We start from the raw sequence: 20,484 nt of genomic DNA on the forward strand, positions 1-20,484 counted from the left end.
ACCACAGCATCAGCTGTCTTTGGGCACACGTGCAGGGCACACCAGCTTCCTGGGGACGGGGAATCCGAGGAATTTCTGACGTAGCCACAGTAGTCACAAGCCTTGCTAGAAGTGTCCACAACCTTACCCCAGCCGGTGTGTAGGTGTCGGCTAGCTAGTGCCTCGAAGCTGCGTGGAGATTCAGTCTGACGTTTTTCGCCGTGTCGGAGGTTAGCGTAAGGAATAGCACCTCTTAAAGCGACGAGTGGAGACTTCGCCCTGGCATCGCCTTGTGCGTGTGAAAACTCTGCCGGCAGCATCTTGGCTCCAGGTGCGAACCTGGCAAGAGTCTTGTTGACCCGTACGAAAAGTCGTCTCCTCGCACGGTAACCGTTGATGGCGTTTCCGACTCATTTTCTGGAGACCGCATTGACTACACGCGCTGCCACTGTGAATTCAGGAAATTGCCTGCAGCTTCGAGTAGTGCAGGCACGCTATGCTGCCCGGCAAGCTCAACTGCGGCTTAGTACCGTCGCGCGGCGCTTGGGACAGCGTGGTCTTGTTTGGTGAGCCTGGCGTTTAATTTGCACCTGTTTTCGGAACGGTTAGCCACTTGGCGATCGTCTTCATCCCCCAAGGCGTTGACCGGCTGCTTGCTGTTGATACCCAAACACACCCCGGGCAAAAAAAAAAGTCCGTGGCACTGGACTGTGATCGGGGCGGGCTTCGCCTCATTCAGGTTCTGTTGCTTGAGGGTATGGAGCGGTACAGCAGGGCGGGATGACAGAGCTGAACGGACACACTCATTTTGTCGTGAGCGCTACGCGGCTGGGGAGTAGCCAACACTGTACATCTTCGTCGTGAGAGCCGATTTTCGCGGGTGCCGTTCTGAAACGTGTACGGCGGTTGCCCGCTGCATTCTTGCGATCCCGCGTCTTACCCAGAGCATTCTCTTTCCTACGTGGCATTCCACATTTCCTCTGGGTCTTCCTTCGGTGCGGCAGCGTGGAATGCATCCGTTTTTCTTCTTGACATCAGTTTTTTTTCCGGGTGCTGGAACTCTAGCGCGTTTCCGGACCGCAGCGGCAGGTGTTTTGCCCCTGTACATATAGCCGCTGATTTTACCGCGTGGAGTGCTTCGCCATTCGGCAGTGTGACACCCCATCTGCAATCTGTGTGTATGTAGCTACTCATTGGCGTCTGGCTGTTCTGTGCGGTCTCCATTTGCATACTGGACGGCATTGATTGATCCGGCTGCAGGATCCGCGAGTATGCTGTGTCGTTTCTTGTTTGCCTTTTCCTGTGTTTGGAGGGCATGAGCGCCGGTGACTGCGTGGGTGAGTCTTTCGTCGAGGCTGCACCCAGCCGTCTGTCGAGAACCAGGGTGTTATTTCAGGCAAACGGAGGTTGACGCCCTCTACCTCTGCCGCGGCTGCGCTGGACGAGAGACCACCCTGCACACTGCGTGTATCCACGAAAAACACCTGGAGGGGAAGTTTCTCGCAGCTTGTCGGCGCTGACGGTGTGACGGGGCTCGCACTCAACGAAACGATACAGTGTCTTCTGACGCCAGGCAGCGGACAACCGGAACAGACTCGCGCTGTTAGGGGAATATAGGTCTTAGCGGGAGGCCGCGGTCGGCCATTTGACGGTTGTGTTCGGCAGGAAAAATTGAGTACTGGGCAACACCTGCACAAGGGAAGAGCCAACAGAAAGAATGAATAGAAGGGGTGTCTGCGGAAGGTGGGAGCAGGACGGCCCAAAAGTGGGCGTAGGCGGTGCTGTGGAGGGAGGGCACGAAGAGGTGCTCTCTGCATTCCACGCTTTGAGGGTTACTTCTAGTGGAGCAGACGACAGGTGTGTTGAACGTATCGTGGAGGGGCAAGGGGAGCTGGTTTCCGGTAGCCATGACAGTGTGTCAAGCTCGGTTCCGGTGGACAGGAGCGCGACTGGGGCGGAGTCAATCATGTTCGGTTCACAGGCTGCCCCGGTCCTTTACTCCCGCATCCACACAGCCAGAGTCGACGGTAGCCCCGCTGCTATGGTGCGGGAGGGTCTTCAGGGCCCGGTGCACACTGAGGCAAGAATATCACCCCGAGATACGGAACAGGTGGCAGCGGAGAATGCACTCCTCAGCCAAAACTTGTTCTTGGGTGATGAGTGTGCTCGCAATCCTACGTCCGCGCTCGCCACCGCTCTTGCAGATGCGACAGCCGTGTTCTTCCAGAGTTCGATCAACGGCTGCGACACTTCAAGTTCTCACCCGTGTTGCGTTGAGAATGGACCTTTGCAATTCACAAAGCCCGGCGCGTGTGTGGCGTCCCGAGGAACTGACGCTACAGGCGGTGCTCCTACACAGTCGCTTCGGGACAAAACGGATCAGCCGGCAAGAAGAGCACGCAAAATTCGCGAGTGCCGACCAAGCGAGGACGTGGGAGGGGGAAAACAGTCATTGTCAACTGGAGACGGGGGAGCAGTGCCGCTCAAAGGGTTAGGTACACAGACAACTGCCACCCTGGAGCTGCTTGAGTGTGGGGTCTGTTGTGAGGCTATGCAGTCTCCTATTTTCCAGTGCGTCGAAGGCCACACACTCTGCCGCTCATGCAAAGCCAGAGTTCAGCAGTGCCCCGTCTGCAGGTAACTTCCTATGCGACTAGCGAGCTGAGAAAGAGCTGTGCACGGTTGACGCACGGCGCTCAGAGCACAGGTGCAGCTGCTAGCAGAAAGTCCGAGAGGCAATCAGACTTCATTATTGATTTTACATCGTACTTCGTCAGAGGCAGCTGTGCGATGGCATATATTGTGGACACGTCATCTGCAATTTTCGTTACGATACCTGGCTCCTCGGTTGTTCTTCCCGTGCAGTCGTACGCAGTTGGGCTGGGGGACTTCCGGCGAAGGAGCTGCCGCGCTCGGATGCTTGTGCCCGCACCCGGCCGGTGAGGGCGGTTGCGTGCAACCCCTCGTTGAGGGATGGTGTGACGCTGTGGTTCTCATCTGTTTCTTTGTGCAGGTCGCCTGACTTGGACATCCGATGTCGGGCTTTAGAGCGCCTGGCAGATCGCTTGGTAGATCTGCCATGTCGCTACAGGTCCTTCGGATGCAAGGACCTGCTGGCGTACACGCAGCGGCAGGCGCACGAGCAACAATGTCTATATCGACCAATGCAGTGCCCAGAAGCAAGGGAGCGTGCGTTGTCAGTCTGGATTCTCAAGCGCCCTTCAGGTCCCTTTGCCTCTTCAGTTACAGCCGAGTTCACAAACTGCACTCTGTCAACTGACAGCTGTGGGTTTCTTGATGGCGAGCAGGAGCCGTTGGTGAAGATTGGCGGAGCAGCGTGTCAGTTCGAGGGATCCGGTGAAGGTTTGGTAAGACACTTGGTGAGGGTTCATGGGTACCGCGTTATCGAGAGTAGTCACATTCGAACAAGATGCACCTGTCAAAATTCGAGGACCGGCTTGGCCCGCAGGTCGAAGCAGGTATTGGAGGACCTCGCACAGCAAGAAAAGAGAATGCGTCCACGAAAAAAGAACTCGGAAAATAAGAAAGATACACTACGAAGGACTGTGGAAGGGTTTGCTGGGGGCAGCGCTGGGTTGCGGAGTTGTGGCGGGGAAGAGGAAGTGGCAGCCTCAACGAGTTGTACTGGACGTAGAAACCAGGAGAGAAGCCCATCGTCTGGTACAGGAGGACGGGGTTCAGAAGGCTACGACTCAGCGCCCGAGGGAGAGAGCAGCGGCTCTGTGGAAAGGGGAGAAGCGGACGGCGTTACCGAGGAACAGGCAGGATCAGCCACAAATGGCAGTAGCGACAGTGGGGGCTCAGGGGGAATGAGCGAAGGTTGTGCCTCAGCGCGCAGAAGCGGCCGGAGTACGGACTTACCTGCTAGTTGTGAAGAAAGCCGCCCTCAGTGCCTCTGGCAAAGGGACATTTATCATTGTTACGGGAAATACTTTGTACTGCGCATGCATCGCCGACCTGAGCCCGAGCCACAGTACTACATTTCGCTCTGTGTCTTACATGCGAAGCATCACAGCAATAAGTATATACTCCGTGTGTCCGGAAATCACCGTACGTATTCGTTCGAGGGGCCTGTCTGGACTGCAGGAAGAGGTGCAGCCGAAATTGAAAGAGTCAAGGATTGCCTGATACTGCCCGAGAACATCGCACTTTTCTTGAGTGGGGCAAAGGGCAGCGAAAATGACCTGTCTCTCATGGATCTTACCATTGTGGGAGACATCTTGCCGCCTGAATAAGGCGTTAGGGATATTCGCACAGCTACCGCGACTAAATGTACAGTTTGCCGACTGGGAGAATACGTTGTTCCAGGCGAGTCATTTGGTAGTTCGGGTATTCAGTGCTGTAGCGTGTGCATTTCCTGTCTGTATTCCGCACCGAAAAAGGCGGGAAACGCATACACTCCCGGGGCGACTGTTCTGGCTGTTGCCGCCAAGATGGTCACCCTTGGCGGCATAGGCTTGTGTGTGTGGTACGTGGTACTGTCCCACGGTGCAACCAAGGTCCGTGAGCTCGCACTTCCGGAGTTTCCTTCAGTTTCGTAGTCAGAGCATGTCTCTGTTCGTGCTCCGGAGAATCGCTATCATCGCCTGCTGAAGTGCCGAACCTCGGAGCAAGAAACTGTGGAAGGCCAACGCGCCGGCGGAGTGACACGTAGGGCGGAGCGTACAGGGTATCTTACTTCGGGCATCACGGAGAAAGTAGCATGTTGCGAATGAACACGCATAACGTACGACGTGCCCGTGGTGCGGCCGTCCCTGTTGAAGTACGCTGGTCTCTTGACAATACGCGGTGTGCGTGTGGCACTACTGAGATTTACGCCCGTCTAAACTGACCTCCGCTAGTTTTACTGGTAACACGGGAATGACTTTTCCAAGATGCATGATCCGGAATAGCAGCCTGGTCCTCTCTCGATGTTACTGGCTGCTGAGATGCGAGCCACTTTGGGATTTCTGATAGAATGCTGTGGCTCCTGTCGAGCCCCTGCACGTGAAAGTCTTCCTGTCCCCAGCAACCTTCTCGCCTCTCGGCTCCGCACACCAGCACGAGCTCCGGTTTTCAAATCGGCTTTGTATGCCAACAGGCCGATTCCAGCGCAGTTCTGGTGCGATGCGGCTTCGCGTTGTCTCTGATCCCTTCTCTTCCCCCTGGGGGCAACTGACGGCGCGGAGGCCCGCGTGTCAGCCGGCAGCCGGCTTCCTTCGTTTCCCCCAGATGTGCATGATAAGGCACAGGGTTCCCGCGGCTCGCTGAGCCGTCCGAATTACACACCCAAGTCTATGGTGCGCAAAAAGTGTACCTCGCTTCGGGCCGAGTAGAGTATCATAACACCATTATGTACGTATTTCCTTGCTTCAATCGCACCCCGCGGTGGGCGCCGGGCTCCTCACCAGCGTGCAACGTTCGCTCCCGGCCTCGCAAACCTTCCGATGCGCATTTCACGTTATGAGAGCGCAGTACGTGCGTCGCCTTTGAGCGTACGGGGGCTCCCAGCGTGGACGGCTAGCAAGGCGGCTAGGTGGCCTCTTGGGCCAGCCGAGTCCGCTGGTCAGGGCCACTGGGTCATTCCGCCTATCGAGGCTTTCGTCGCTATCCACACCTCCGCGCACCTTTTTGATAATTTGTCGTTTTGACTGATACTGACCTCTCCAGCTGCGCAACGCGCTGGGGTCCTGGAACAGCCACGTGCAGCCGCTTCTGTCACAAGTTAAGCCTTCAGCTCGTGCCGTTCCATTCTGTACTTCCTGACGTCTTCCTTAGAGAAAGAGCGTTTCCTGTTTTTCACGACACGCGCGTTTTTCTGAGAAACCGAATAGTTTCCGTCATGGCTACAACACACGAACCGGCGGCTGTTGGCGTGCCGCGTAGCGACTCAGGTCTGTTGATGGGTATAGACGTTGGTGACCACACGAGTGTCGTAGCGACTGGAACGGCGGAAATGTTCGCGCAAGCTAGGAGTGGCGAAGGCTCCTCAGCGATCAAGAAGGCGTATGTGCCTTCCTGCGTATCGTTTGATGGGAAACTCGTGTGAGTCCGGCTTCTGGGAAGCGCGCACAAGATCGCGAAGCAAGAGCACGCATCCCCGGCGAGACAGACACATAATGTCTCGGTATTCACGGGGGTCAGCTGCTGACGAACGGTTTGCCAGCACATGTTCAGTTCTCCAGAGTGACAGAAATTCTGTTGTTCGGTGCAGTTCGGTTACCGAAGCAGAGGGCCGACAGCGTTTACACTACAGTCTTCCTGACAGCGTTTGTCTACTGCCGTTACTTTGTTTGTCTTCACGTGCGTTTGTCACCACGATCCTACGTAATACTGCCCAACAAATAAGGGCGAAGTATTCGCTAACTACTGTTGTGATGTTGCTCCCTGCAGGACCTACGGTGTGGAAGCTGAATCCAGGGTCAACTTCGAGCCCAAAGATACTATCCTGGTAAGTGCGCCGCAGTCTGTGTGCGAGGAGCCTGGTGATTATAGCGTCGAGAGACCCGCTGTAGGCGCTCAAGTCTGGGAAAGAAAAGAGAGTTCCGGCCTAGAACAGTATAACCATTTGAGCATTACCTGTTACTTGAGTGTGCCTTCGTGCTACACTTGTCGCATTTTTTCTCACTTGGGCGCGAGAGCTAGTGATAATAGTGAGGAAGCTCGTGCCGCTGGCTTGCCGACTCCTCCAGTAAGGCCAGGGTGTTCTCGTTAAGGCTTGCAAGGACATTTCTTTTCAGGTCTAGACGCCGTTGTCAAGTCAGCGCGCAGCTGGACGCGAAGTGGCCCCGGTGCACGTCAATTTGTGCTGCTTAGGCTTTACTTGACAAGGAGGCGCGATCCGCCAGTGTTTGGGACTGTCAGAGTGATTCCATGCAGTGCTTTCGTGGGTGTGCGGTGCCTCGGATATGTGCGGCAACTTACTCACGGGCTAGGATCGGACCACCGCAGGTCACCGAGTACTGAAAGGCGTTGCAACCGTAGATTTCACTGGAGACTTGGACATTTTGCATGCGTTGAGACGGAAGGATCAGTTCATTCCAGAGGTCGGAGGACTTTTACGGTTTTGCGTGGCCGTGTCTTCGTTGCAGAACTTGCCCATGTGGCTGTCGGTGCAGGAGGTGGGGGCGGCCCGCGAGCTGGAGGATCGTATTGGTTTCTGTCCGTATCCTCACGTTACGATCGACCAAGGCAAAGTGATTTTCCGCGTCAGCTTTGACGACAACGACACGCGTGTAAGTCTACCTTGCCTGAGTTGCTTCTGGTTGCCCTGAGCAACTTACAGCTGCGCGGGAAGGGGACCTGGCAGCTCTTTTTGAATCACTGTCCTGCCTCTGTTTTGCATTTTTATACACTCTTGGATATCCCCAGGTGCCCCTGCCGCTGGCGCTGGGTTTCTTTCTCCAGCATTTGCAAGACAAGGGAAACGCCTCCCAACAAAGCCCTCTTGAGCACGACGTAGCACCTCTGGTCAGGGGGTTAAGCCGCAGCCTAAGGGTGTTCAGCAGGGATGCCGCGGATTCAGAAATCACTCCTCCGGCAATGGCTGCAATCGCCCTCCCCTCCTCGGTGACACCGCGCGCCATCCGTGTGGCAGAGGCAGCTGCGAAGCTGGCCGGTTTGACAGCAAAATTTCTCCGCCGCATCGACGCACTCGTGAACTTCTGGGCTTTTGAGAATCTACCACAAGACTATCGGCCACTCTTGGAACTTCAGAAGAAGCTTGGCGTGACACCGAAGACTGACGGCGCGGTGCATGTGGTCTTGCTAGACGTCGGGTTCTCCGAGACTAGTGTGGCAGTCCTCGAAATAGGCAGGCCCGAATCGGACTCTGATGTGGAGCATCAACCACAGCAGGACGTCGTATGCAAGTCACTTTGTGTCGAAGTGGATCCAGCACTTGGCTTCGTCGACGTGAGTCACGCGGGTTTGTTTGCTGCGTGAGGAAGATCATAGTTACCCGTCGTCTGTTTCTTACACTGGAAAGGGTATTAGCTTTAGATTTCTCGGGTTTCAGATGACTGGTTTCTGGGTGTCTCTGCGATGATCTGCAGAACTCTTCGTTTCCTAACTCGCGGACTCCTTAGACTGCCTAGTTCGTTGTGGTGCAGCTGACGTGTTTGGTTGGGGAGGAGGGAGGTGGTGGTAACGCGAGCGAACATTGGTGTTTGTTTCAGCGTATTGCACTGTGAGCTCGTTTCACTGTGGAATAATGTGGGCTTGATGCCTCTTGTTGGTGACTGGGCTGGCACACTGGGTGGCTTGTAGCTGCATCCCGGTGGTGTGATCTGTGTTCGGTGCTGTTTGGCGCGTCACACAGTCTTCCTCACGTGTCTCAGACGGTCTTTCGATATTTTGCGAGCTAGCAGTCGGACACTGTCGCTGTGCAAGGAGGATGATCTGCTGCACATTTAGAGGGTTCCCGACGCTCATTCCGTGACCCGCTGACCCTGTTTCGGTGCTAACAAACTACGCCCAGGTAGCCGGGTGGCAACAGTTACGAGTCGTCATTCTTCTCCGAACCCTTCATGTGGTGCTCTTTGCAGGTGGTGGTGACCCTTCTGAGACACGTGGTCGCTCACCTGCAGAAGCGTTATGGTGTAGAAATCAAAAGCCACAGCAGGAAGTGCTGGAGACTACATCTCGCGGTAAGGACTAGGCAAGTTTCTCACTGCTTGAGCCGTGGCGCTACAGTAATGCCCTTTCTTCGACTAGCTCAGGCTCGCGGAATACGGAACTCCCAGCAACTGGCCCTGTCCTGCCTCTCGCGTCTTCTTAGTTGAGCGTGTTGGCTAGTATTTGTTCTGTACGTTCCCCGCCAGGAAGCGCTGTGTGTTGGGAAAACAGTGAAGTCATGAGTCGAGTTAAGAGGTTACTGCAGGCACACGAAAGCGCGTGGCCGACGCTCTCAATATGAAGGCGACAGAGTCTGCGTGGAGGGTTCAGTCAGGCCAGTTAGTCACGCTCCAGCGAGGCGCATAGACCGTCTGGGACAGCCAGCCTCGGAGCGTTACTTTGTCCGAGCACCTGAGCGTAGTGCTACTTTTTGCCCCCCTTTTTGTGAACGGGGCAAGCGCTCTTTGTGTGGCGAGTGTGTTGCCAGTGCATTCGCGCCATCAGAGAGCTTACTGATTTACCAGAGTCGGTGATCGATATGGAGAACTTTGTCATTGAACACACCGACCTGCGTATGGACTGCACTCGGAAGCACCTTGAGGGGTTATGCACTCCACTAAAGGTACGTTCAGACACCGGCGGCTAGTCACCGAATCTGAGCTCCCGATTCCATAAATTGGGGTGAGAATACGGAGCTCCGCTGAGCTGTAGCCTGCAGACAAATTGGCCACCGCGATGAACTCCAAAGCAGTCGGGTCGCGTCCTCCGTCTTGAGTGCATAGTCGCACACCGAGGGTTGTGGGTACCTCCGCCCCTACGAGAGGAACAGTCGGAAAGAGTGGACAGCGCCTTTCTGTTAATATGTTCGTGGAAGCTCTTGTCCACGATGAGATGCCGTCTCCAGTTACTGTGCAATTGGCATTGAAGTTCAAGACTCCGAGCACGTGTCTCTTGATAGAGCGGGAAGATAGCGCGTTTGTAGACCTAGCCGCTCTGTAATGCGGAACGGAGGTTTTACGTCGGTGGGTGCATCATCCTTGCGTAAAAACCAGCTGTGGAGACGTGTTATGAAAAGCGAGACTCGTTCTTTCGTCAGCGGGCAGATAGTGGGACGGCAACAGCCCGCGTGGATAACTTTTCTATGGAGCACAGAGATTATTTGCTCGGCCGTGGCCTGGGTGTTTTTCGGACGCGCCACCGTCGCGTCATCAGACACAGTACCCACCATGGCTGGTCTGCGCCGCGGCTGTTTTGATTCGGATCTCAGGAACGGTTTAAGCAACTTTTCGAAAAGGCTTTTTACCGTGCTGACATCGACCCGCGGAGTGTCGTGGCGGTAGACGTTTGTGGTGCGTCGGGGGCAGCCAGGCTGCCATGGCTGGTGGATGTCATAGAAGAATTCTTTGGTTGCACGCATAAGGAGCATCCGGAGCTGAGCTGCAAGATTCGTAGGACACTTGAGACTACGGCGGCCGCTGCCATTGGGGCTGCGTACTACTGCCACGGCGGGCGATATGTTCAGGAGCTTCGTGAACCCGAGGAGCTGGTTTTGTATGGGGAGGAGGAGCTAAAGGTACGCAGTTGTCCGGTCGCGGATTTTTGAGGTCACCTACTTCGGCGACGAGTGCGGCTAATACCTTCGACCTGCGCGCGAAGGCGTTTGAGGAACATGGGCTTCTAGACTACTGTCCTCCTGCATTGGTCTCGTGCAGCTATAGCAGTTGGTCGTGCTAATCTCGAAGTGCGAGGCTATTCAGTGGTCTGAACTTGTCTCAGCCGCAGCGCCGTGAGGAGCACTTGATTCTGTTCGACAGTGTAGGTGCAAGCTTGCTTAGATTGCCAACAAGTGACCAAGGTCCATCGGCGGTATGTGGTGACAAGTACAGCAACGTGTCACTCCTTCAGTGTGAAGGCATGGTTGTGCGAATTGTACAGGATATGGCAGCAGTTCGGGATGAACTGATTGAGACAGAGGCTAAGGAACTGAAGCGTCGGGCTATGCGGGCGAAGCTTCAGCTGTACTTACATGAATTGCGTTCTCTTGTGGATCACCCAAAGCGAGAGGCAGACGATTCGGCCGATGAAGGCCACAGGCTTCTTCAAGACATCGAGGCGACGCTTGCGAATGTGAGTACTCAGTCGCATGAGGACGTGAAGAACCTTTACAATGAGGTCCGGTCTTACTTCGCGGAGCATCACTCCCGCGTATCCGATGTCATAGAGAAGCCTTCGCATACCGAGAACCAACGAAAACGAGATATGGTCGAAGTTCTCAATCAACTTGAGGGCGAGGCGGCGACTAAACTGACCCGGGCGCTTTGCATCCGACGAGCGAAACAAGACTACAGAGAAGCTCTAACTCTTATTGAAGGTGGGTCAGCCATTTCTAAGGGATTCCAAGGAAGACAGCATACGTGTAAGCTTAGTTCTCAGCAGTGTAAAGGAGTAGCCTACCCCCAGAGAGAATAGTTCAATCCGACAGAAGTGTTTCACTTGAGGCGGAGCCCTCAGTTCCTTAACAGGGAGTCGGATTGCTTAGCTGAGCAGACCAGAACGTGCGATCTATGCTGCTTTGATTAGCACGTGGACTTCCGCAAAGCGGGGCTCATGTAAGGTCTGAACTGCAGCAGGCGGCTGTACGTGTGCGGGCTCTTCTTCGTGACCTGTGTCGGCTTCACCGAGATCTCAAACACCCGAGTGCTCAATATGGACACGTGTGGCGGTCCAGCTGTAGAGTATCCAAACCTTTTTCATGTGAGGGGCGAGCCAGTTAGTTTTGTAAAGTTTGCCGAAGAAAGGAGTGGGTAATGTATAGCGCCAGTGCATATCAGAGAGACGCAAGACAAAGGTTGGTGGTAGAAGTTGCCTCACTCAAGCGCTTGTTTGTATGACCCAGCGCAGTCAAGCTCTTGTAGTAACTTGTAGATGACTCATTGGTAGGTGCGAAACTTTTGGTATCCGATCCAGCGTGTTGCAGTTTTACTGGCGCAGAGAACAGGTAAGGAACGTTTCTTGGTACAGTCATCGTGAACTCACCGACTGTATAATGTGAGGATACGTAACTGGTTGTCCCAGTGGTTTTTTTCTTTTAGGTGGCCAGTACGAGCTAAGCAGCTACTTGTTGAGTCGTGGACTCGATCTTCTAGGCAGGATCAACCTTACGGAGTTGTCCGAGGATGACGCTAAAGACGTGGCGGAGTTGAAGGCTTCGCTTTACATCCAGCTGGCTAAGTCAGAGTGTTGTCAGGCTGATGAGGATGGCGCAATCGATGCTCGCAGGCAACTTCTCGCCGACGTTATCAAAAACTGCACGAAGGCTCTGGGCATAAAGTGAGAGGCAGAATTTCCAGGGTGTGCAATCTCTTAAACCAGTTGCCTAACTTATTTTGGACAAGTGAGGGGGAGCTCCCCCGGCACACTGTTTACTGGAGCGAGGTGTCCTGCAGGGTTGGAAGGCGTTCGCCTAGAAGCAGGGTGAAGCTCACAGCGACCCACCCGGTTTGTTTAGGAGGCACGGAGGGCCCGGAATGCTTTGCTGAGTAGGCAAAGAGGGGTCCTTCCACAAGAGTAATCAGAACGGGAACGCTTGCCTTGGCGAAATCAACAGTTTTTATACATTGAAAGGCTCAGCTGATTTGGTGTTGTCGTTGTTTTGACTGCAGCAAATCCCATGCGGAGGCATACCTGTACCGTGCTCGGGCTCACATGAAGCTTGGCGACTACACGGAAGCTGACGTAAGTCCATGATATGGTTCGTGAGTGCGACGAATCAGCCGTGCTTCTTGAGAAGCGCCGGGTGCACTGGTTTTATGGCTTACCGCATCTCGGGGTGACCTAACAGTGGCGTTCGAGGCTACACACAGCCTCTCATATGAATTGGTGTACGCGTGTGAATGGAGGGTTCTTTGAGGGGGACGGGAAGTGTGGCGCAGATACGTGTTGGGGGGGGTCTGGCAGTGAACACTTCTTAGCTCCCCCGGTGGCATCTCCTCAGTGCGCGTCCTTCCGGCGTCCGCAGTCGGGAGGTGTGCTAAATGCACCCCAGAGCATCGGAAAGGATGACGTTTCCTCGTCAATTGCCGCTCTTAGCCAGGAGCCGCTCGTCCTTTTTTGACGAATGGGTCTTGCTCCAGTGTGACTGCACTGTTCCGCTTGGCTGCGAATACCTGCCCTTGTGCACAACTGATCTGCAGAAGGATGCTGCCTCCGGACGCATATTGAACCCAGATGATCAAAATATCAAGAAGGTAAGAACAGGGCTGACCCGCCGTCTGTCGCTTTCTCCTAAGAAAGGCGTTGAAGACGCGGGAGCACGAAGAGTTCGAAGTGTTCGCGCAAGGGCGTCGGACAGAACTGGCTGGTCTCGCGCTGCTACCTTTGTCAGGACTGCAGTAGCGAGCAACTTACGTGTTAACAGCTCGCAGCATTGACCTCGAGATGCATTCCTGGACGGAGTCCTTACAGCGTCACAATAAGAGGCTGCCCTGGTTTAGGCACGTCTGGAGCGGAGTTCCGGTGTGTGCCGTGCTTCAAAAGTCTCAGTGTGTGTGGAGCATGGCTCGTCGGAGTGCAGCTCGGGGCGCTGCTGCCACTGTGTTGATTGGTCGCAGTGGATGCCTGGTGCCGTCGCCGGGTGTCGGTGTAGAACAGCTTGCACCCGTGGTTGCTGCTGAGGAAGTTAGGCCGGTTGACGCCTTGCTTTCGGTAGGAAAGGACATACATACACACGTATCTAAGAGGCATCACAAAGGGGGAAAGAAATGCATGCACAGATGATCCCTTCTACAACCGAAATAGACAGATGGAGTGGGCAGCGGTGCTCTGTTTCGTGTACTCTTGTGATGCCAGATTCAGGACGAGGTCGCGACTCTCATGAGCAGCTGAAGTGTCCAAGCAGAAGGAGACAGGATGTGCTGTGTGGGTGCGGCACTTCAGAGGAGCGCTCGAGGCGAAAGCTTCGAGAAGTATTACCGTCGCTTTTGTCCAGAAAAGTTGAGTTCACGGCTGCAGCCCTGTTAAGCTTTGAGGCGTTTTTCTTGGCGAACCGGTATCATTCATCAACTGTAGAGGCCACGCTCCACTTGACGGTGTATCCTGCTGGCCGCTGTGCCGTGCTGAGTAGTAGTATGTAGCTACGTTTGTGTTTGTCGACATTTCGCGAGTCCGGCTCCATGCAACTCATAATGGGCACTCCTGATCCTAATCCTAAGCAGCATCCGGCCACAGCCCGTGTTGTCTTCTCGAGCCGCTCCAGTGGAACCCGCGGACTTGCAGCTTCGGGGGTGTCGTCCGCGACGTAGGGATTACTGGAGCGCCCGCTAGCTCGCCACTGCGCCTCGCTATGGTCATTCGTAGTGTCTGGTGCTGGCGTGGCGTCAAAATGCGCCGAATCTGCTTGCTGAGCTGTTTTGCGTCTAGATCACGAGCCCACAGTTTTTCATATCATTTCTTGCAAGCAGCTTGGTCAGTGACCCTACCCCACGTTGGATCTGACTTCCTACCCCGCGCTGCGCTGAATTGCGCCTTGCAATGTTCGCACTCCAGCTTCCGCACACCAAGTGGCTCGCAGAAGACTGCGACCAGTAAAGGCGTCAGGTACGCCACTGACAACTCCAGTTGTTGCCAAGCGGTGTGCGGATTTCCCACATTCGTAGCCAGTGAACGGTACCTAGTGGCGAATCACTCTTTTCTTGCTTGGGCACACTAGTAGCTAACTGTCTGTTGGGCACCCCGGACTTGCACAACGCACAACCAGGGCAGGAAGAGCCTACACACCTCGTCACAATGCGACACAGCCCGCAGCTGGCCCCCGTACGGAACTTCGCTTCTTCGCAGTAGAGCATCTACGCCTAGTCTGACGACAGCTGTGTTGCCCAAGAAACCGGCTGTGGCGCGACTCAAAAAGCCTCTACAGACAGGTTCCGCAGTTCCATGCGAACGAACGGGAGTGCCCGACCAGCCTACTGCTCGATTTTGGCGGTCCAAGGGGCGGCAGCGCCTCTTCAGTGTACTGTGCCAAAACCCTGACCAGCCACGAGCTGCGACTGGCGTGGACGAGCGGCCTTCACCGCTGCTTACCACAAGAATTTCATGCATCGGTAGCAAGGATCCGACCCGGTCAGTGTCATCCTACATGGTGGGGTCCCACGTTCCGCCTGCTAGGAGATGTGTCCAGCCTCTGGGAGTGAACAACATTTTTCGAGTACATGGAGCCTAAGGTGCGTACGGGCCACCGTAGCAATCTCTAACGTTGATGAGTGGTGAAGTGCTCATAGGGGGAGATGGCAGTCCGTACGGGTCCGCAGACGGTGACGCGAGGCCGCGTACCAGTGGTCACCCGGGCGTGACCACTCGGTGGTCCTGGACTGTACCCGCGCGTCTCACCTGGTATCCAGTCCAGTGCTCTCCATTGCGCATTCACCCGAGATCGGATGTGCGAATGAGAAAAGCATAGTCGGTATTGGTTTGCCCAATTCAAGAAGCGGTATGATGGTTTGATGTCACCACGGTCCGGCTTCTCTGCTTTTGTGTCGTTCTGTCCTTCATGCCTGACACGGGCTTCAGGGAACTGGTCACACGCCTGTTTGTCACTGGTGACTACTTGCTTTCTGGCTTCTGTGGACGCGGGGGCAACGGTGTCTACTTTGTTCCAGTTGCTGTCTCTGGGTGTCGGACGATTGGCTTGAATTCCGCTGTCGTGCAGCAGTTCCGTGTGTCGCCTGCACAAACCGTTTCGTCGGTCGGTCAAGAGGCTGCGGTCGGCAGACAGGAGTAGTGCCGGATTGGAGGGCGGAATCACGCACTCAACAGCCATGGCGGTCCCTCTTCAGAGTAGCGACGCTGTGCTGGGAATCGAGCTTGGGTCCCAAATGAGTGTGGTGGCTACGGGGACCAGGGCAGAGGCAAACGGAGCAGTGGGCAAGGGCGGTGTGGCGGACGTGTTCCGTGTACACCACGTCCCTTCTACAATAGCGTACGCGGGGAAAGTGCGGTGAGTCGGTGGCGTTCATCTGTACGAGTAGACAAACTCAAGTTGCGGGGACTCATGACGCAGGAGAGACCACTGTGTTTCCGTCACGTACCCTTCATCGAGACGGGCGGAAAGTGTAGCCGTCAATCGTAGGCGCGAAAGAGGCAACGATTTCGCCCGGGAAGCCTCGAGTTTCGAGGGGACCAGGGCGTGCCGAATGAATGTAAAAAGGAGTGCGGACCGCAGAAGTCTCAGACGAGGTGGCGGAAAGCACTGCGGTGCTCTTCTCCGCGCTGGCGGATGCCGTGGGAGAACTGCGGGGTTTGCGCTTATATTGCTGCATTCAGGCTAACGTTTGAGGATTATCACACACAGTTGGATATTGGTATTGCGGCGGGGGTGTACGCGTTGTAAACCGGACTTGGGAGAAAGATGACAGTGCCGGTGCCAGAACCGAAGATGAATTTCGTCCGCCCGTCTACAGGGCGCACAGTCTCCAGAGCATTTACAGCCCGTTGCCCTGGCAGACCGTGGTAGTCGTCATTGAAACCCCATGCGCGTAAAGAGTCCGGCGTGCATCGGAAGATACACCGGAGGAAGGTAGCGGGACGTGTCTGCGGTGTGTGCGCCTACAGCATGTACGGGGAAGAGGCAGAAGCAAGAGTCAACTTGAATCCATCGGATACGATCATGGTAAGTGTCCTGAACTGTATAACCACGGATTCCAGTGTAGCTGCAGCCCGAGTTAAAGTGAGACTGCTGGAGGTTAGCATGGTAGATGGTGGTTCCTCGCGAGGAGTTTTATTCCTCTTACTCGGCCGTTTGCCGGTGAACGAAGAACTCGGGTTTCCGAACTGCTGGGTGCAGTCGTTCCGTGTGGAGGTGTGCGTCTCTTTAGCCCAAGACACACGTCAGAAGGCGCTGTTCGAGACAGAGAACGTGTGCATGAGTTCCTGCGGACAGACGGCGGTGTGTGCGCTGTCTGAGTGTCCTGCACTTTTCGAAATCAGGGCGTGCCCCTTTGGATTCCTGTCCATAAGGCCGACCAGGTGAAGGCGCTGGAGTCCCGTCTAGCTTTTTGCCCCTCACTGGAAGTTGGCATCAAGGGCGAGACCGTGTTGTTTCACGTGGACTTCAACAATGAAAAAGCCAAGGTGAGTTTTTGTGCACACCCTTCCGTTGGCGAGTTCTTGGTCACACCCTTCCGTTGGCGAGTTCTTGGTCACATTCTTCCGTTGGCGAGTGGGAGTGATCGTGTTGTTGCACCGTTCCGCAGATCTTGCTAGAAAGGCCTCCGAACTGGAGAACCCGTAGGGTTTCAGAAAAATCGGTTGATGTCCATCTTCACGCCCCTTAGACATTCGCGCTCGGCTCTCCGGGGTTCGTGCGATACTTTCAGATCCCTTTGCCTGTAGCCGTCGGCGACCTCTTACGGCGGTTGCACCATCTAGGGCTTTTTTTCAACAAGGAGTTCTCGGAGCAGCATAAGGGCGTGTCGTTCTTTGAGTGGCAAAGGCACCAGCAGCAGGGTCATCAGCTTCCGCATGTGGGGGCGCTTGTCATTCCGTCTTCCTTATCTGAGGAAGATCTCAAGGTGGTGACAGCTGCACAGGGGATTGCGGTATTACCGTGTATGCTGCTGTCGAGGACGACAGCGCTGATCAACTGGTGGTGTTGTGAGAAACTTCCTGGTGAGTTTGACGACCTGGTCAAGCTGCAAACTTCGAACAAGGTCGAAGCAAAACCGGATGGCACGGTACACGTCGGACTGCTGGATGTGGGTTTCGCGGAGATGTCGATGTGTGTGATCGAGCTCAAGAAAGCAACCGGAGAAGCAGACCCGCACGTGGCTACCCAGCCCCAGAAAAGTGTGTCGGCGAAGATCCTCGCTTCTGAGACACTTCGTGATTTCGGCTTCATGGAGGTGAGCGTGAGTGTTCGGGAAGTCGCAGCCTGTCTGGCCCGTTCTCATGCACGACTACCCGGAGCTTCGAGACGGACAGCGAGTGAGGTCAACGGCCTCGCTGAGACGTCCTTAAAAGATAACCCCGGAGCGTGGCAGCGGTTCCTGAATGGAGCTTGCGTTTTCATGTTCGCAGAAGCCCAATAGGTGCTCCGGAACGTTCCCTGATCTTTGACCCCACAGTTCAAGCCCTCCTGGCTAAGGTACACGGCTGCGCAGCCGCTGGCCATCCCCCGGTGGGAAAATATGTCTGTAGGTGGATATATGAAAGTGGAGTGGTTGAGGGGCTGCCGGACAAACCATTCACACCGAAGAAGTCGGGCAAGGTACTTTGTTGTGGACTGTGGCGTCGTCCTCCTCTGTCTAACGCGCTGGAGACTGTCCCTAGTGTCTGTGTGCATACGAGTGTGTGCTCCGCGTTCGCTGGGACGTGTTAGCGGCAAACGCGTTTGCGTGTGCTTGCCAGGTTATCCGCGCACTTTCCGACAGCGTGAAGAATTATGTGCGGGAGGCGTATCACGAAGAAATCTCCGAGAACACCGCGAAGTATTGGAAGATGAGCCTGGCAGTAAGAAGGAAGAGTGACAGGAGTTGCCGAGGCGGCGATGGCTGAAGGGGTGTGGGAAGATGTGTGTCTTAGGGAGAGGCAGTGAGTGGATGATCGGCCCAAGCCGATATGGGTTGGGTGGTGTTGACAGAGCATGTAGCCGTTGACTAGGTCAGTATCAGTTAGCGCGTGTGAGTGCCACCTGTGCTGAGGTGTGGTTGCTCCGTTTGATCTGTGTCCAGTGCACTAAGGCGATACGGAAGCTGTGCGAGTTGGAGCAGACGGCAATAGATCTGGACGGCTTTGTTATTAAGAACACAGATCTCCGTATGGACATTAGTCGCGAGCACTTCTCGAAGGTCTGTGCGCCGCTACAGGTACGGAAGAAAGTACACCGATTCTTCTATTCCCGTAGCGAGTAGGGAGGAGGCAGAGACAGGTTCCTCGTAACTCGCCGCGCGCACGGATCGCTTGTCACTTGAGGGGAGTCGCGCGTACTCAGTCGTCCAAGTAATAGTGTGAGTGTTGAAGTATACAAACAAGACACCCCCTGAAGCCGGGCAGCAAGTCAGGGAGAACTAGAAGCCTGAGCCAAGCTGTGTTCGTTTCGTCGATGCCGCCGGGCGAAGAGGTGGTGGTGTCGGCCCGGAGTCTGCCGGTGCAGGTGGTGGATGAACACAGGTCGAGTCACCGCCTCAACAGTCGGTACAGACCTAGCTGAGGCGGAGGCGGGGCTGCCCTCCAGACCAGAAACAGAAGGAAAGCCTTTCCGAGGGTTTGCTGTAGCCGTTCAGTGCGGGGGGATGGGTCACGGAAGTGTGGGACATCTCGCCGGCATTGGGCGGACCTGGTCCGGACAGTGGGTGGTCAAGTGAAATCGTCTGTGTCACAGGTGAAATTCAAGGCGCTGTTGGAAAGCACGTTTGCAAAGGCGGGCATTAGTGGAAAGGACGTGGTAGTGATGGACGTGTTCAATAGTTTGGCGAAGACGCCGTGGATGTTACAGACCATTGAACAGATCTTACAGTGCGGCCACACCAAGACGGGCTCTGATTGCAGGGTCAGATGGGTGAGAGATAATGGAGCCGGGGCTGCCCTGGGAGCCGCGTACTGGGCTGCGGGCAACAAGTATGTGGACAACCTTGTGGACACGAATCCCGAAACGCGTGCTGATGAACTGCAGGTGAGCCAGACTGCTGTCGGTCCCGCGAGGGGGAAGTGGGTGGAAGTGGACGGGGTGCGGCTCGTAGCGCGGGATACGCTCTCCTTTAGTTGGGATTTGGCGGAGATTCTCAGGGACTCGGGCGATGTCGTGTGCCTGAGTAGAACAGGTGCGCTTGTGCTCACAAGACTGGAGTAAGCAAGGACGGCTTGTAGTTGGCTGTGCTTGTAATGCCCATTTTTGCGCATTCATGCAGCTGTACGCCTATTTTTGTGCACTCATGCAGCTGTATTCCTTTTTTTGGGAGGCTTGTTCCCGTGAAACATTCCTGTGTTTCTGATCGCGACTCAGGCGATGGCGGCACTGGACGAGGGCATCGGCGCCATCGAAGCGCAAGAGATAGATAGAAGATTGATGCGAGCGAAGCTTGAGTCGTTTATATTTGAAATGCGCCAAGAGGCGCTCGGGAGCAAAGCGAAACTCGTTCAGAACCCTGTCCAGGCCGGAAAGGTAATCAAGGACGCTGAAGCAGTACTTCTGCAGTCGCGTGAGTCTACTCTGGAGGAAACAAGGAAGATGTACCAGGATTTCCGAGCGTACTTCCGAGAGTCGGAGCCGAAGCTTTTCGAAGCGGTCGAGGCAGAGCGCGTGAACCGGACGGAAGGCCTGCACAAACTGAGCTCGAGAAAGATGATGGACGCCGTTGTGCGCGTGATAGAGGAGGGCGGCACCGCAAAACTGCCTGACGATGTGCGACTCAAGCGCGCGAAGCGGGATGTGGAAGAAGCGAAACAGTTGGTCTCGAGTAAGCTGGTTTCTAACTCAGGTTGAGGTTTTGGAGTGCTGTAGAGGAGGGTTGTCACTCGGTTTGGACAAAATTGTCGCCAGGGGTTCGTCACTCGGTTTGGGTAAAGTTGTCGCCGATGTTACTTCACTGGCGTACGCTGGTAGGTAGACACGGTGCAGCATTGGCATGAAGTGGAGTCGGGGCGGGGATTACCATTTTGCTGCAGAAAACTGTGCGAGTGCAGAAAGCTCTCCTCGACAGTGAGACGCACTCGAGGCAGCTTTCGACACCCCGCTTGACCCTTACTGGACAGTGGAGGTGAGAGGCGAGGCGGCTGCCCGAGGAGGAACAGTGAGGTGATAGGCAAAAGCGATTCTTGGCTCGTGATAGGCAAAATCGATTCTTGGCTCGTGATAGGCAAAAGCGATTCTTGGCTCGTGATAGGCAAAAGCGATTCTTG

General features: G+C 55.3%; 3 protein-coding genes across 3 annotated transcripts in view; all 3 read left to right on the forward strand.

Annotated features, from left to right (window-relative positions):
* The first annotated feature begins 41 nt into the window (after positions 1-41).
* On the forward strand, positions 42-4,504 carry CSUI_000444 (e3 ubiquitin-protein ligase sinat2-like). The gene is made up of 2 exons (XM_068060678.1): positions 42-2,616; positions 2,993-4,504. The coding sequence occupies exons 1-2, from the start codon at positions 1,697-1,699 to the stop codon at positions 4,233-4,235; spliced, it is 2,163 nt and encodes a 720-aa protein (XP_067927349.1). The 5' UTR covers positions 42-1,696; the 3' UTR covers positions 4,236-4,504.
* A 2,566-nt stretch (positions 4,505-7,070) lies between these two features.
* On the forward strand, positions 7,071-7,893 carry CSUI_000445 (tpr; the record flags this gene model as incomplete). The annotated part of the gene is made up of 2 exons (XM_068060679.1): positions 7,071-7,214; positions 7,351-7,893. Coding segments are annotated over exons 1-2 (678 nt in total), but the record flags the coding sequence as incomplete, so codon positions are not given.
* Positions 7,894-15,407: 7,514 nt separating this feature from the next.
* Positions 15,408-20,484, forward strand: part of CSUI_000446 (tetratricopeptide repeat-containing protein) — an 8,243-nt gene continuing 3,166 nt past the window's right edge. The window contains 8 exon segments of the mRNA XM_068060680.1: positions 15,408-15,413; positions 15,426-15,586; positions 16,201-16,258; positions 16,576-16,719; positions 16,965-17,489; positions 18,207-18,452; positions 18,968-19,258; positions 19,589-20,042. Of these exon segments, the coding sequence (XP_067927351.1) occupies positions 18,405-18,452; positions 18,968-19,258; positions 19,589-20,042 (793 nt within the window). The 5' untranslated portion in view covers positions 15,408-15,413; positions 15,426-15,586; positions 16,201-16,258; ... (1 more) ...; positions 16,965-17,489; positions 18,207-18,404.

The sequence above is a fragment of the Cystoisospora suis genome (genome assembly GCF_002600585.1).
Source record: "Cystoisospora suis strain Wien I chromosome Unknown contig_183, whole genome shotgun sequence".
In the NCBI taxonomy this organism is placed as follows: Eukaryota; Apicomplexa; class Conoidasida; order Eucoccidiorida; family Sarcocystidae; genus Cystoisospora; species Cystoisospora suis.